At 42.9% G+C, this 15,345-nt stretch overlaps 1 protein-coding gene across 2 annotated transcripts in view; it reads left to right on the top strand.

The window, feature by feature from the left end:
* ERBB4 (erb-b2 receptor tyrosine kinase 4) overlaps positions 1 to 15,345 on the top strand; it is a 370,853-nt gene that overhangs the window by 348,602 nt on the left and 6,906 nt on the right. The window contains exons 25-26 of one of the 2 annotated variants that reach the window (XM_018071743.3): positions 12,285 to 12,332; positions 13,181 to 13,472. In XM_018071743.3, the coding sequence (XP_017927232.1) occupies positions 12,285 to 12,332; positions 13,181 to 13,472 (340 nt within the window). The remainder of the gene's footprint in view (positions 1 to 12,284; positions 12,333 to 13,180; positions 13,473 to 15,345) is intronic. The other variant, XM_018071745.3, reaches the window with a different exon arrangement.

The following is a 15,345-nucleotide window of genomic DNA, read 5'->3' as shown; positions in this document are numbered from 1 at the left end:
TATATTCATCTCACTCCTATATTTTCTGGAAACACTGAGGTACGTTCAAAGGAGAAAGGATTACAGGAAAATGTACTTGCCTTTTCAACAGTCTCTTTTGCCTTATGTCTTTGGTCCCAGTTGAGCAGAGGAGTCCACTAGAGCTGAGGGAATTAAATCCAACAAAAATCCTAGAGTAAATATTCTGAAAGATTTATTTAAAATGGGTTGTTGGGGCAGCCAACGTGCTCAGTGGGATATTCATGGAATGCAAACACAGGCATTTATTATTGTTATTATTCACTAAAATTTTGCAATTCTTAAATGTACTGCTAGTGCTGCCATACAGGGGGTACACCTAGATTGCAGGAAGGCCACAGCACCATGTTCCTGGAAGAGCTCGGGGCCAAGCTGAAATCCCTGTAGGATCATAGCACTTCTGGTTTCCTTTGCAGAGAGGTATTTTCTGGAGGTAGTACAGTTGTTTCCTCTCAGTGCAGAAAGCTACATACCTGTCTGTTTTTGTGAAGCACTCAGGTTGTTGGTAAGTTAACTGTTCTTTTAGTGAAGATTCATGTTGATTTAAACAAAATACACAATAGCTCCTTTAAGGTAATAGTGCATCTGCTGTGCACAGTTCAGTACAGATGGGTGTCAGCCACAGGAATCACATGGAATTGAAATTCTGTCAGAACTCTCTACCTGCAGTTGTCTGATTCTATCTTGGTGTTTCCTTTGGATAGTTTGTGATTTATGCTTGTTTAGTGTAGTGCATATTAATACTGCACAAACTCATTATGGTGCTGCTGCAGCCTTATATGCCAAATGCATTGATGCAGCTTAGGTAGTTTTTGCTCACTGTGTCTGGCAAATTGCATTTTATGGGGAGATTGCGAGGCAATTTGGTGAAGGAAAATGCAGACAAGAGCTACATGATCTTCATGTCATTTTCAGAGATCAGAAGCATGAAAGATCCTGTATTTCCCATCTTAGCTGTTCCCATGTTTCAGCAGAGCAGGAGTCAGTTATATGATGGCAAGGCATTGTGCTCCCTCTCAGGGCACACTGTACTGACAGCTTTAGTTGAATGTTCCAGCAGTATAGCTGGAACATTCCAACATGGCAGTATGGCTGGCTGCAGGGGACAGAAGTCTGCAGAAAGAAAGCAGGGAGATCATGTAGCTCCTCACATTCAAGCTTTGAAGTCAGGGAATGAAGGAAGAGTAGGAGTATTTACTTTCTCAGGAAAGCTCTGAAGTTTCTCTAGGGTGGTCTCAGGTCTAAATCCTTGCACTTTGTTGCCTGGGAGAGGCACCACTGAATGAGACTTCATAAAACACTGCCTGCTCTCTCACTCCCATGTGAAGAAAAAGTTATTTGGATGTGAATTAATAGCACAGAGCTGCAGCCCATGGAAAGAAAACAGGAAAGAGGGAAACCTTCCATAGAGGTTCCAGCTCCCTGGAAAGTATCACATCCTTCTTCCTTCAAGGATTACAGAGATTTATGAAGCTGCAAGGCTCAGATATAGCTTTAGCATTTCCATCACACCCACACTGGCTTCATATTAGCACGTCCTGGGGATCTGTGCTGCTGGGAGCAGAAACACACACAGGGTCTGGCCTGTAACAGTGGCCTCTGTTATGAAGTCCAGTCTAAGACTGCTGCAGATTTTAAATAAAAATTAACATCCTAAGCTAAATTGAACTCTTTCACTGGATCTGAAGCTCTTCAGTTGCAATTTTGGCTCTTTGGCTTTTTCCAGTTTTTATTTTTCGCTGTCTAGGGATGCTCTAGAAATATGGAGTTTTAGACGCTCTGTGCTTCTGAGAGATAAGCTGAATTCTCAGCAGTGTTTCCACGAGCACAGGAACCCAGCTTGTGCTCGAGTGTCCTGCATTCACATCCATTAGATGATTCATTCAGGTATTTATAACGAGTACTGTCCTGTGTGCACAGAGATAATACTAATACAGAAAGCACTCTGTGTACCCCATGATACCTTTAGCTCTAAATCTTTGGCTAATTCCTGCTGAAAACTGTCTATACTGTTTATTACTCGCTGATTCTGTCCCTGTAATTTTATTCCATACACTGCATATCATGCAAGCATCTCCCAACCCTGCAATTAAATATCAAGCAATTTTTTTCAGGGATGTCTGATCCATATGTCCAAGGAGACTATCCTTCTTGGCTAAAGTGGACTGTGCTACACTAAAAGCCAGTTTTCAGTTCTCTGAGCAGTATCTGGTGTGCCATTGCAGCAGGTCTGGTGGCGTTGCATGGCTGAACATCCGAATACGTCTGTGGATGAAAAGGTTATTCCAAAGAGAAATCAGGGAAGAAGTTATGATTCATTTGTTCTGGTTTCTAAATTTGAAAGGTAGCCTTTTTCAAATCACAAGGTAACAAAAGGGATGGTTGCTAGTGATTTTCAGATGTGTTTCACGTCAGTGTGGTGTATGGCATCTTTTCTTCCCAGCTTATCACAGACAATAGGGACTGTTCACTCAGTGGGATCACTACCAGAATTAAGTGACTTTTATTAGACTTTATGTAAAAGGGCTGAATTTCTTAGGCATCTGCCTGTAGTGCTCCAGTGGTAGATCAGATCTGAGGTATAATATGATCTCCTTTACATACTGAAATACAGCAGGCTGTAAGCTGTCTTCAGTTAGGGGGGGAAGGAGGGATTTTGGAGAGCAGTCAGGGAGGCACTTCCCAGAGCGTCAGCTCAGCTGGGCTACTGTGAGAGGTACTGCCAACCGCAGGTGAGGAGAGCCAGCAGTTGCTTATAGCATCCTTTCCTCTTGGCAAAGCAGGCAACAGGAGGGAGTCATGATTTGACCACAGTTCGCCTTTGTCCAAGTAGCACCTGGTCCCCATTTCTTTTTCTGTAAGGAAAGGCAGTTAAGTGTTCTTGCACAAGCTCTCTAGGTAAATCATTTCTCCTGGCCACATGGGACTGATAGCAGTAAAGCTGCTTCATCCTAAAGTCGATACAAAATTTGTGTGAAGAGATATCAAGGCTCGATGGGACCATTGAAAGCACTTTGTCCAACCTTCTGGCATAGCATAGCCCAGAGCCTCTTGTCTCTTAATTTCTGAATCAAGTGTAAAAATTCTGTTTGAGGTGGAGTTTGTCTTTTAGAAAGATTGTCTTAATTGTATCAGGTAGAAAATACATCACAGTGTAGACAAGTCTCACTGGGCAGTTAATGCTGACCTTTTAGGAGGGTTTGGACCCTGTTTCTGTCTGCAATGCACCCTTTTTTGTGCTAGATTTAGAGAGCTGCCAGTTATCAAAACCCTCTTCTGCTTAAAGGGCTAAGTAAGATAGTACCATTTGTATATGTTTGCTGTTACAAGATGATAACAATTGTCTTTTCACGTCGTTTGTTCATGGTGTTTGCCACCCTTCTGCTTCTGCAATATCTTCCCAAAACTATTATGACCAAATCTCTTCTTAAATTTGATGCCTGTTACTGCAGTCTGTCAGTTTGTGGAGTTTTTTATTTATTTCTATCCCATTTCATTAATTCCTTCTCCTTAAGAGGTGATAAAAGACTTTCTGAAAATCTTAGTAGTAATTGTTTTGCCTTCCTGCTAGACTCTGTCACTTCCTTATGCAAGTGTGACAATGAAATTTCCAATGCCAGAATAGATGATCTTGTAAATTAACTAGACATTGCCTCAAAACATTTTATAATGATTCAGTTTGTTACACTGACAGTAACTAACACTACATTAGCTCTCTTGCTTTTTGAAAAACTGTTTGATTAGTTAGGAAGGTTTATATGAAGCCATTCTGTATGACTTCTGTTGAATACTGCATTTTGTGTTCTTCTAGTAGAATCTGGGAAACTGGCTGCATTTACTGCCTTCAGACTTTTAGGGTAATTCTGGAAGTCCTACCAAGCTGTCTCTCAAGATCTCTAGTTCCCAATTTCTGCTTTCCTTAGTTTTAATGACATCCTAGTGGTAGGAAGCTCCTCCCCGTTCTGCTCTGTCTTTTACATTAAGCAGTTCCCAGTAGGTGTTAGTGTTTTGTTAGTGTCTGGTGGACCACCACAAGTATTTTACCTACCATAATTTTTTTCTTCTGGGAAATTCCTCTGTGTCTGTTTCTAGCCTTTGTTAGAAGTGTGGATAGCACCAGACCATCTTTGTCCATGAAAAGCAGGAGGTGAACCCAGACTAATACTAGTCAGCCAAATTTCATTGCTCAGAGTGAAGAAATAGTGAGAGCAAACACACAAAAATACAATGTAAAATACATTACATGAAAAATTATTTCAGCCTTAATAATTTACATGAAAAAGGAAAGCTTCTCACAAAATATGTATATTTAGAACAGGAGTATTTAAATACCTTTTTAAAATGTACTAAGTTTGCCAGAGGAGGGGATAAGAAAATTCAGATGGAGGACTCAGATGATGCCCAGCTTTTCACAAAAAAATCTTTGGAAGTACTTTATGGCAATTGGTTTCTTGCTTTGCAGCCAGGTCAGCTGAAATCAATGGTATCTCTCAAGGAGTAAGCCCTTCTTAGCCTGAACTGATTATCAGGACCAACTTGTTGAATTGCCTCATGGTTTTGCAGGTCAAGTGCCTTAGAACAAGACTTTTTTAATGTGTTGGCTATTTTCTCTTGCATTCAGGCATATAGATTTAGGGTCAGACTTCCCTAAAGTATTGGAAGGCATTTTGGTTTCTACAAATTTAATATGTATTTAGTAACAAATCACCCCCTCACAGTACTTTCTGCAAGTTACTGTTCAGTGAGTCTAGTGGAAGAGACTGTAGCTGTGTACTGCTTCAAATCTTGATGTGTGAGATGTAAATTCATTGAGCTTTAATATAAGCTGGTTTAAAATCAGGCAGCATCTGCTTAATCCATGAATAGCTGCTGGCTGTGTTAACAGTCGAGAGAGCTCACAGCTGATCTATTTTCTTTTCTCTCTTGAAAAGAAAAAGTCAATAGATATAAAAAGAGTAAGTAATAAATATTTCTACACTGCACTGATGAGGCATTCTTGGAAAACAGCAAGCTAAACAACTCTACATAATTCAGTAGATGGAAAAGTGGACTGAGAGTCAGGAAATAATTATGAGAGCTGGGAGAAAATTTTCCTTCTATGACAAGATGTGAAGCAGAAATTTTTAGTGGAAAACATCCGTTTGCAAGGATTCGTATTTGTGGTTTTCTTAAAATATTAAAAGTATACAAGGGGCTGTGATTTGGAAATGCACCTGGAGGGGCTCCAGGAAGTTGTCATTTAAACATCTGTCTGCCTGTGATGATTTGGGCCCCCGAGGTGGAGAGTGCCATCCTCAATGTCCCATGGCAATGGGACTCCTGGGATAATACTGTGGGTGTGAGGTGGCAGAAGGACTCTGGAGCAACCGGTGCCAAATACTGTTCTTTCTAAACATACATGCAAAGGAGTTGAATGGCAGTACAGCCTAAAAAAATGGCCTTTGTTAGCCGAAGTAGAGTCTGAATTTCTTGTTAAACGCTGTGAAAGGGGAGGGAAAAATAACTCTCAAAGCTATAAAAAGGCTCTCCGAAAGATGTAGTGGGGAGAAGTGGGAGAAGGCACAGATGAAGTTTAGATTTAAGATGTTAAAAAATGATTATTTTATCCAAATCAGATGGGTGGTTAGTTCTTTTAGAGTATTATTACCACCAGAACCTCAGCCCTCCTCTAAATCAACCCAGCATTTCATCAAGAAGCCTATTCTTTGCTATAAGAGACCAAGAGTGCACAATTACTGGTTTCTTTTCCCCCTTGCATAATAAAATGGGGAGATTATCATCAAGTTTCTATTCAGATTTTAGGAAGGCTTTTTTATTTTATTTTTAAAACCCATCTTTGTCTGTAAGAGCTCCCTGTTCAGGCCAGCATGCTGTAATGATTACTGCTGTAAAGGCTTCAGTGGAGATGTGCTCTATTTCATTCTCAATGAGGGTTGATGGCGTTTTGAGAGGCTCAGAATATCCTTTGATTACTGTATAAAACAGACTGAGGGAGATGGCAGTGCAGCATGTGCATAGGAGGGGGGCCATTGCTCCCAGGATCACTCATCAACTTTCTTTTGTGCTTTTTTTTTTTTTTTGTCTTCCATGTCGCAATCACAAATCATGGCCGTGTTGTGGTTTTGGTCCCATGCCCCATCCTCCCTCCCTGTTTTGGGATTTGAAGCTTGAGGTTTGTACAGAAAAGGAGCTGCTGCTGCTCCTGTGTTTTGGACAGGTGCTGCAGCATATGAACAGGGGCAGTGCCTTGACCCCTCTCTCCCACAGGGAATTGATAGAATAGCTAGGAAATGGTACGTTGTCCCTTCCAAACTGTGGGGAACTGGTCCATTGTTAGAAGCTGCTATTTACTGTAAAGTGTCTTGGAGACTGTATTAAAAAAGGAGTGACAGAAAGCTAGGCATGGGTGACAGGAAAGATATAGGAGTCAAGGAGATTGAAAGGGAAAGATAGACAAGAGCATGCTGTCTCCCTTCCTGCTTTCCTATTTGACACTTGTGGTGCATTAACACAAAATAATGGGGAAAAGGAATCCTTGCATCTTCATGCTTGTATCATGCTTAGATCAAACTGCATATTGTGCCAGCTGAAATCTGTTTGCCAGCCCTTCCAATGGTCAGAAGGATTAGGGTTGCTGAGGTCGGGAGAACAGGGGGTTTCCAAGGAGAGCTTTTGATGCCATATAGCAGGAGAATCTTTTATTCCCAGCCCAGTTATAGGAGATGAGTCTATGGAAAAGCATTTCACCTTGTTTCCCTGTCAGTGTGCCTGGATACTGGGGTTTGTGCCCAAATTGTGCATCTCTTAAGAGGTTATTTTCATTGGTGGTCTTGTTGTCTTTTACTCCTTTACTTGGTGAAGTGTTACACTGTACATGGTTTATGTCTGGTATTTCCCAGTAACAGCACAGGAAATACTCTGTGCAGTATCTAGGTTTGTTCTTTCTCATACCACTATGCCAGGTTTGTTAGGCATGTTTTTTTCGTGATATATGCCATTCACTGTTCACAGTCCAGACTAAATTACTGCTAGAAGGCTGTATTCAGATTTGGATCTCCCACTGCATATGGAGAGTTTGTAAGTCTGAAAACAGACTCTTTCTCTCCTTTAGGAGACAAAATAGTGCAAGAGAAAGTTTGAATGACTGATCTGAAGCTATGAAGTCAGTCAGTACTGGCCTGAACCCAGGTGGCCAGTGAAACACTCCTACTGATTTTGAACAAGTTCAGGGATGTCTTAAACCCAGCACACCGCCAGGATATGGTCTGTCACATCCAACTGACACAGGCAGCCTGTGGGAACTGAGTTAGAGCTCAGGCTGCCTTCAAATCTTCCCTGTCCTCTGGCAAACAGCAACCAGAAAACACTTAGGTACAGAAAAGTCTTATTCATTGTTTCTTCTATTTATTTTTTCCCTCACTTAACTAGATGTTTTGTGTCTTGATTGTAGAAGAAGCAATTGTTAGAAACTGGAGCAAACACTTAACACAGCATGGTTCTTACACTGGTTTCTATATTTGTGATCAACATTCAAGGTAAAACATGTAGACATATTTTGAGAAAGGTTAATGCTGGAAAAGTGACTGCGAGTTCATCACTTCCAATACAGATTCATTGATGCCCAGTGGAACTTGACAGGCATTGAACTAAGGGCATGGTAAATTGTTGTATAGCTACTGTCCACAACCTGTGTATATTATTCCTGCCTTTTATTTTTGTTGTTGAGTAATAGGCTGTCTATGGAGAAATGTGTCTCATGTCCTCTTGCATTAACTCAGGTGTGCCACTTTGCCCTTTGTGTCCATGAAATAGGTGATGTAAGACACACACCCCCAGTTTCAGAGGACATACAGCTGCAGCATGCTCTGGCTGTTTTCTGTGTGCTGGAATGCTGCAGGGGGCCAGCAATGACCTGCTCCTGCCAAGCCAGGATGGCAGTGATGCTGATGGGAACTTTCTTCCACCATCCTGGAGGAAAGTGCTCAGTGGGGAATGGAGTTTCCTTAAGAATGGTCAGGAGCCCAGGCTGAACAAAAGAGAGAGCATGAGGAATGCCAGACTTGTGCCAGGTAGTGCGAACTGTAGGGATGGATATGCTTGAACCGTCAGGGCCCAGGGAGGAGTCTAATCCTTTCTTTTTATATACAGCCCTTCTCTGTGCAGGGGCTGGGACCAGAAACCCCCAGAGGTCTGCAAAGCCTGATAGGAATTAGTATACAAATAGCATTTCATTTCTGTTTAACATTACACAGCCATCGCACGGTGTGTGTTTTTTCTTTGATTTTCATCTCAGACCTGTTTGCTGGGGGCTCTCTGGAGCAGGGCAGAGTAATCTGTTAGTTCTGTGGTCAGAGGGAAGCAGGACTGCACCCAGGCAGAGGTGGCTGTTCTTCTGGGGTGGTCTTTCCTATCTGAATTTCAGTTCAGACCAGTAGTAAATACCAGGCTACTCCCTTGGAATATAGCTGGAGTTTGCTTGGGGCTGTCGGGACAGCTCTGTGTGGTTTGCCTGTAGCCGCACCAAAGCATCCCAAACATTATTCAGATCCACTCACATAAAAGAGCTCTCCTCCTTCCTAGAGAACTGCTGGAATTTTGGTGCTTGCAGCAAGATCTGCTCAGCCTGGCATTTTAGGATGCTGTGGTTTGGTGACTTAAGCCTGGATACTGCCTTGGCTTGAAATCAGGTAAAGAGTTTCTAGGGGAAGGAGGAAAGTGAGTTATTTCTGGAGACACTCAGCCCTGGACTGAATTGCTACAAAGAAGTGTTGCAGAGCTTGATCAAAACAGATAATCTCTTGAGTTGCCTGAGGCATGGACTATGAGACTGAATAGGACTCATGAGGAGCATCCATGTGAGAAGGTGAGAGTGTTTTACTCCTGCTTTATGGTTTGGTCTTTTTTGCATGCAGGAGCAGAAGGAGAGTGAAAGGGAGCTGGGTTTCATGCAGGTAGGAGCACTATCAGAGTAGGTTCAGATGTGTGTGTGTGTACACTGATGTTGCCTTTCCTTCAGTAAAGAAAAATCTTTCAGTCCTGTGAGCTTAGCAGGCTGCTTAAGAACAAGAAACAGCAATAATTGTGCAACCCTATCAAATGCGTATGCACATCGTGGTGGATGACAAGCAAAACCAGCTCTGCAGCACCTTGGGGGCTGTTGGGAGTCTGTGCTAGCCAGCAAAGTATGGGGGGACCAGATCATGCTGTAAATAAAGTCCTGTTTTTTTCTATTTGGTGCTAGTCCTGTACCACCCACTGCCCGACAGCAGCACCACATCCCTGAGTACCTTCAGCATTTCTTCCACCAGAAATGTGCCATGGGTTCAGCTTTGAGGGCAGCCACGGTCAGCTGGAGTGGGATGAGCTGTAGCATGGGCAGCAGGACAGCCACAGCTCTGGGTGCCAGGCTCAGGCACAATGCTGGACCTAGATGGAGAGAGACAAGGCAGAGCATATTCACACAGCTACATGAGTGGCAGGACCCAACATAGCTTTGATTTCATTACAGTTTAACACACAGCTAGAAAATATTATGTCCCTAATATAAAGAAGGAGATATTTACCTTTGGGAAATTTGAGAAGCAAGGAATTGGAAAATTAGATTAATGAATAGAAAGCAATAACACAAGCCAATATTCACAGAAGTGTTGTTTGCTGCTCTTTTGTCAAGGTTTATTTTACAAAAACGTTAGCTGTTACAACAGCTGATGCGTCACTGGTGTTTCATACCAGAGGGCCTCAGAAAAGGCTTAACAGGACATTTTCTTGGGTTTTATCTTTTCTCCCTGTTGTCATGTTTTTACCTAAAATTCAATCATGGTATAAAGAATGCAGTCTTGGGCATTACTGATCAGTGCTGCTCATGGGCACTTAAAAATACGTGGCTCCTTCTGGAGCGTGCTGAGCGTTTCAGTGTCAATGGATGTGTGCCCTCCACAGCTAATGGATATAACACACATTACACTATCAAAAGGGAGTCAGTATTGATTTATTTTATTTTTTTAAAGTATGCAAGTTGAGGCTTTTTAAGTAGGCTTATGTAGTGAGGTCTTTAAGCAACCAGACTCTGAACCCTCTCTCCATATCAACAAGCTGGAGATGATCATTCAGGTGAGACTTTCAGGATCAGAAATACAAAAACCTAGAGCTTCCCAGTAAAGGAACATCGGCTCTTTTTTTCAAGATAGTATTTAAGATGCAAAAGCAACACTTCCTCCACACCCCCCCCCAAAAAAAATCAAAATCAACAAAGTTAATTGGATTGCACATACAAAAGAAGTGATATAAGTTTTACCTGGAAAAATCCAAAATGTATTTTCTTCTCACAGTATGATTCATGCCCTGAGCAGTTGACTGAGGATAGTTATCTTGGAAGCCTACAAAATTATGACCTCATGTTGGAATTAGCAGGCAATTTAAGGACATTTAAACAATTATATTACGTTTTCAACCCCACTAAATGACAACTGTTTTCTTTGCCCCTTTTTTGTATGGAATAGTGGCCACAGGGCATTAACTCATGGAGATAAACAGTAAAGAAGTAAAAATACTGCAGATAGCAGTGGTTTGGAGAAGGGCTGTGTGTTAGGGTCTGTGTTATGGGTGTTTAGTACAGAGCTAAAGGGGAGACATGAAAAAACACCATTATTGTGATCTTAGTTGGCAAGTCACTGACTGGGAACAGTCTTGTCAGCACAAATAGCAATAAATACATTAATGCCAGTCCATTCTCTCCTGACATCTTGGGACAGGACTGTGCTAAGAGAGCCTGTTATTATGCTGTTACAGTTGCAGAGTAGGTATTTAAATGGTAGAGTCACAGCCAAGAAGATCTAAAGATAGGACTGTGGGTTTAGTCTTTTATGCTGAGCATGGAGCAGAGCCCACGGACACTTAATGTGGCCATCCTAGAACAGTATTTTTTTAAGCTGCTAATGATCTAAATAATTACTGGCAGAGGAGCATAGCCCTGTGTGGTGAAGTCCAGCCTGCTGACAAAAGACCTGCTTTTCTAAGTTACCTTTAAAAGATCACAGTGAGCTGGGAACTGAAACAACTCAAAGACAGTTCTCCCCTTCTTCAGCCAGAAGCAAGGAACTACAAATGAAAATTCATGGGAGTGCCTGTGTGAAAACAGAGAGATGTAAATGAGAGCTGTGTAATACAGCACGGTGTAGTACTGGATAGAAAAGGGGAGGTTACAGTCACTGGTTTAGTGTCTACGAACAGCAGGCAGCAGCCAACTCCCATCCCCTGCACAGAGCACTAACACAGCATTGCTACAGCTCTTTTTACTGGTGTAGTCTAGGGGTTGCAGCCACCTTGGAAGACAAAAGAAGGAAACCCCTTCTTCAGTCTCACAGCCTGCAGGTGCAAGGGAAGGAAACTGGCAGCTTTGCAATGAGGGTAGAGGGTTCTCAACAGAGCTTTGGATTCCGCGCTGTTAAGAGAGTTGGCTCTCTCTCTAGTCACCACTTTGTATTCTTTCTCTGCATCTTACCTGTAATCATCAGTTTGCCTAAAACTTTACCACCCTCCATGGACCGTAGTTTACTGCTTACCTGTCTTCAGTCTTTTCCATCTTTTTGGACTAGATGAAAAGCTGGCCTGAGTTCAGGTAAATACGAGATCAGAGGGTAAGTCAAAGGCAGGTTAAGTCTCCTGCAGTGCAGTGTCTTACAGCCATCCGTAGATGTTTCACAGTAGCATCTGGCAGGCTCAGGGGATGTTTTTTATCCATTTGTCTAACACATTCTGCATTGTAACCTGTCATTGCCCATGTGTCATTACAAGTGGACTGTAAATCTGTAGGGGGTTCAGAAGGAATTTGACCTCTGCAATCAGAGCATCTCTAGTTTTTAAGGTCTTTTCTGATTAAAGGGATCTTCCTAATTGTCCCAAGCAAGCCTTTTACACAAGCCTGCCAAGTTAGAGGTTTGCTGCACAGTCTGTATCTGGCTGTGTATTGATGTCCGTTCCCTTTCAAAAAGTAACCTCTGGTAAAGTGTGTTCTGCTCCCTCTTCTGTTACAGCCTTCACTCATAGTGTGAGCTGAAGTGTGATCAGTAGCTCTCTCTAAGACTAGTGAGACACACTAGTGTGTGGGTGAGACATTTGCCATGACTGAATTCTTTGAATTTGGGATCTAGTTAGTAAATGTGACTGACATGCATGTTTCTCCCCATTAGCTCATGCAGCTCATGTGACTTGTTTCATTCATGTGACCTCTTGTTACATATCCATCATCCATTTTTCTTTCCTATTAGAGTGAAATTGGACACAGCCCTCCTCCTGCCTACACCCCTATGTCAGGAGTAAGTATTTCACATTCAGCCTTCATCCTTTAGGTTTTCTGCCTTCCTTCACTACTTTTTTTCTGTTTCAAACCCCTTTTTCCTGCATAAATGACCTAAAAGACAACAGGAAATAAAATGTATACAAGACCAATCAAATATTCAAGATCTCCACACTCAGCCTGGGTTTGTATGCAAACTCTATGGACCCACAGCCAAAAGACTGCCAACTTTTCTTGGAAAAGTGTTTAGGTAACAGGCTTGGTTGAATCTGTATGTTTTTTCTTCTTATCTACAGGTCGTGATGTTGAAATTTCTTTTCATGCCCTTGCTGACAAGCAAAATGGTCATTGAGTTGAGGTGCCAATACAAACACAGTTCACCAGCCTGAAATGCACTTCCTGATGGAATTACACAGGATGTGGGTGACCCTGTGATTCGCAGCACAGTACGCCCTAAAAGAATGCCACTCAGGAATTAGCAGAGATGATAATGACTCCAGTCAGGAGATTTCCCTAACATGAGGTTTAAGGGTTCCTCAGAAATCAGAGGATGTTGCCAGAGTAGTAGAAGAGGAGATTCCGTGTTTTCCTCCTGCAGCTGTGTATGTCCAACCTCCATATGCTTAGTAGGAGATAAGTTTCCTGCCCCATTTCCAGCACTGAGCACCACTGGGCAGACGGATGCTTTGCCAGTCCACAACAGAGCCCGTGCTGCTGGTGATCCCACAGCACGGGGAGACAAGTCTTCACCTGCCAGGTGAAATGCATCACTGAGTAAGTGTGCCAGGAAAGGCACAGGAGCACAGCAATGACTTGCTGTTGAACCTTGTCCCCTCCTTTCCTGTGCTGTCTTCTCTTTTCCAACAGAACCAGTTTGTGTACCGGGATGGTGGCTACACTGCAGAGGTGCCGATGCCATACAGAGCTCCAGGCTGCATAATACCAGAAGCTCCAGTTGCTCAGGGGGCCACAGCAGAGATCTTTGAAGATGCTTGCTGTAATGGCACACTGCGAAAACAAGTGGCAACCCTGGCAAAAGAGGAAAGCAGCACCCAGAGGTACAGTGCTGACCCCACAGTCTTCATGCCCGAGCGGGTCGTCCGGGGAGAGCTGGATGAGGATGGGTACATGACACCGATGAGAGACAAACCTAAAACAGGTAAAAAATAGTCTTTCTGGTCTGGTCTGACTGCATTCCCTCTCTTTGTACATCAGCAGCTTTTCATCAAAAATGGCTCTATTTAGTTACCCAGCAATGTTGAAGCATTCTGACTAAGTTAATATTTCTTCACATGGGGATTTGGTTTTCTTTTCTTAATTTTCTGCTTTAAAAGCTCAAATGTGCCAATATGTCAAGTTTGGTAATTACCCCTTTTACTTATTTTTTTTGAGAAATCACAAGAAGAATGAAAGAAAACCAAATCTCTTTCTTATCCAAACTCAAATCTTCAGTTATTTCCAAGAAAAGGATCTACCTTTGGCCAGCCAGAGTACCCACTTTGCTTTGTTTATTGATTTTTATTTTCATGGCATCATGTTTGATAAATGTCACGTTGAACCTGTCAGAGAACCAATATACACAGTTGGCATTTTATAGCCAAGAGAAGTTTAGGATTGAAAGAACAAGATGTGCTTCAGAGAGACCATCACTGCAAGGTGCTGATTGCCTAGATCTGTGCCAGCTCAGCGTGCTGCACTTCCCACTTTGCCATCATTCATTTCTTCCTTTTTAAATAGTGACAGCCGTCATTTATATGTAAGGGTATGTGTCATTACTAATTTGCTCTCAAACCTTTGCATTACCTTTAAAAAAATTAATTAATGCAAATGTAAATGCCAAGTCACTAGTGTGTTTGCTAAGAATTTGGAAACCACTTATCCTTTGTGTTACATGGTGGGAATGGAGCAGTAGCAATTGTGGAGTCCACTCATGGACCTGCACTTCAGCAACCTCCTTTGCAGTGAGAGTTAGTTTCTGTGAGCCCACACACATGTTCAGATGTGGGTGCACCCTGGAGATCCTCAGAGTTCCCTGAACAGAAGCCCCCTGAGCCCTCGGGGATGTGGCAGTAGCAGCTCAGGAGAAAGCACCTCCTTCCCGACTCCCTGGGCACAGACACATGCTGTGTGTTCTGTCCCAGCTGCAGGGTTCAAATCAAAGCACTTCTTGGCTCTCATTGCTAAAAAACAGACATTCCCACTGTGCTTTTATACCCAAGTGTGTGCACATGTGCCTGCTCACCTCAGATTCAGTGACATTTTAGCTGCCTGTTCAAAGGTGTTCACTGGGTCTTGAACTTTTACCTCTAATATTTTTGGCCCCCTCCTAGATAAAACCAGAGCTGAAGTGAAAACCATGACCACCCTTGTGGCAACAGGCAGGACCTATTTCCTTGCAGGCAGGACTCTGTGGTTGGGGTGTCTGCAGAGCCCCTGACCAGCACCATGCTGCTGGAAATGGAGGTCTTGTGTTGACATCCAGTGTGGCACGGACAGGCTGAGAGCATCCCTCAGTAATGGTGGTGGCCTGGAGACTCTGGTTTGTATGGAGGTGAAAGGCAGAATTAATACTGGAAGTGGGTTTGATTTGATGATTTCCAGCCTTGAATGAACTGGATGCTTTGACATCTTGCTGCAAGGGTCCCACCACCAGATGCTCTTGTCCCTGTGTTGCCTCCAAGCTGTTCCCTTTGCAGCCCACTTGCAGGTGACCTCCTCCTGCCCAGCCCCATTGGCTTTTCTGTTCTGCAGTGAGACCTCATCACACACAGAGCAAGGCAGAACATGGCCCTTGGCAAATCCACTGCTCCATGGCTCAGTCACCTGTCTATGACTGTGGGAGAGCCCTTACTAGGTGCACATTTTTAACCTAGGACAGCCAATCTCTTTATGTTTCTCTTCCCTCCCCACCTCCTGTCAAGCTTTCCATGCAAGCAAGCAAGCATTTTCCATTTCCAAGCATATGCCTTAAAACCTTTCTGCAGTTCAGCTACAATTTTTTTGTGGTTTTAATCCACAGCAAGTGATTTGAA

Source organism: Manacus vitellinus, unplaced genomic scaffold (genome assembly GCF_001715985.3).
Source record: "Manacus vitellinus isolate BGI_N305 unplaced genomic scaffold, ASM171598v3 scaffold_20_pilon, whole genome shotgun sequence".
NCBI classification, from domain to species: domain Eukaryota; kingdom Metazoa; phylum Chordata; class Aves; order Passeriformes; family Pipridae; genus Manacus; species Manacus vitellinus.
Note: the sequence above shows the minus strand (reverse complement) of the source record. Positions and strands in the feature narration are given on the sequence as shown.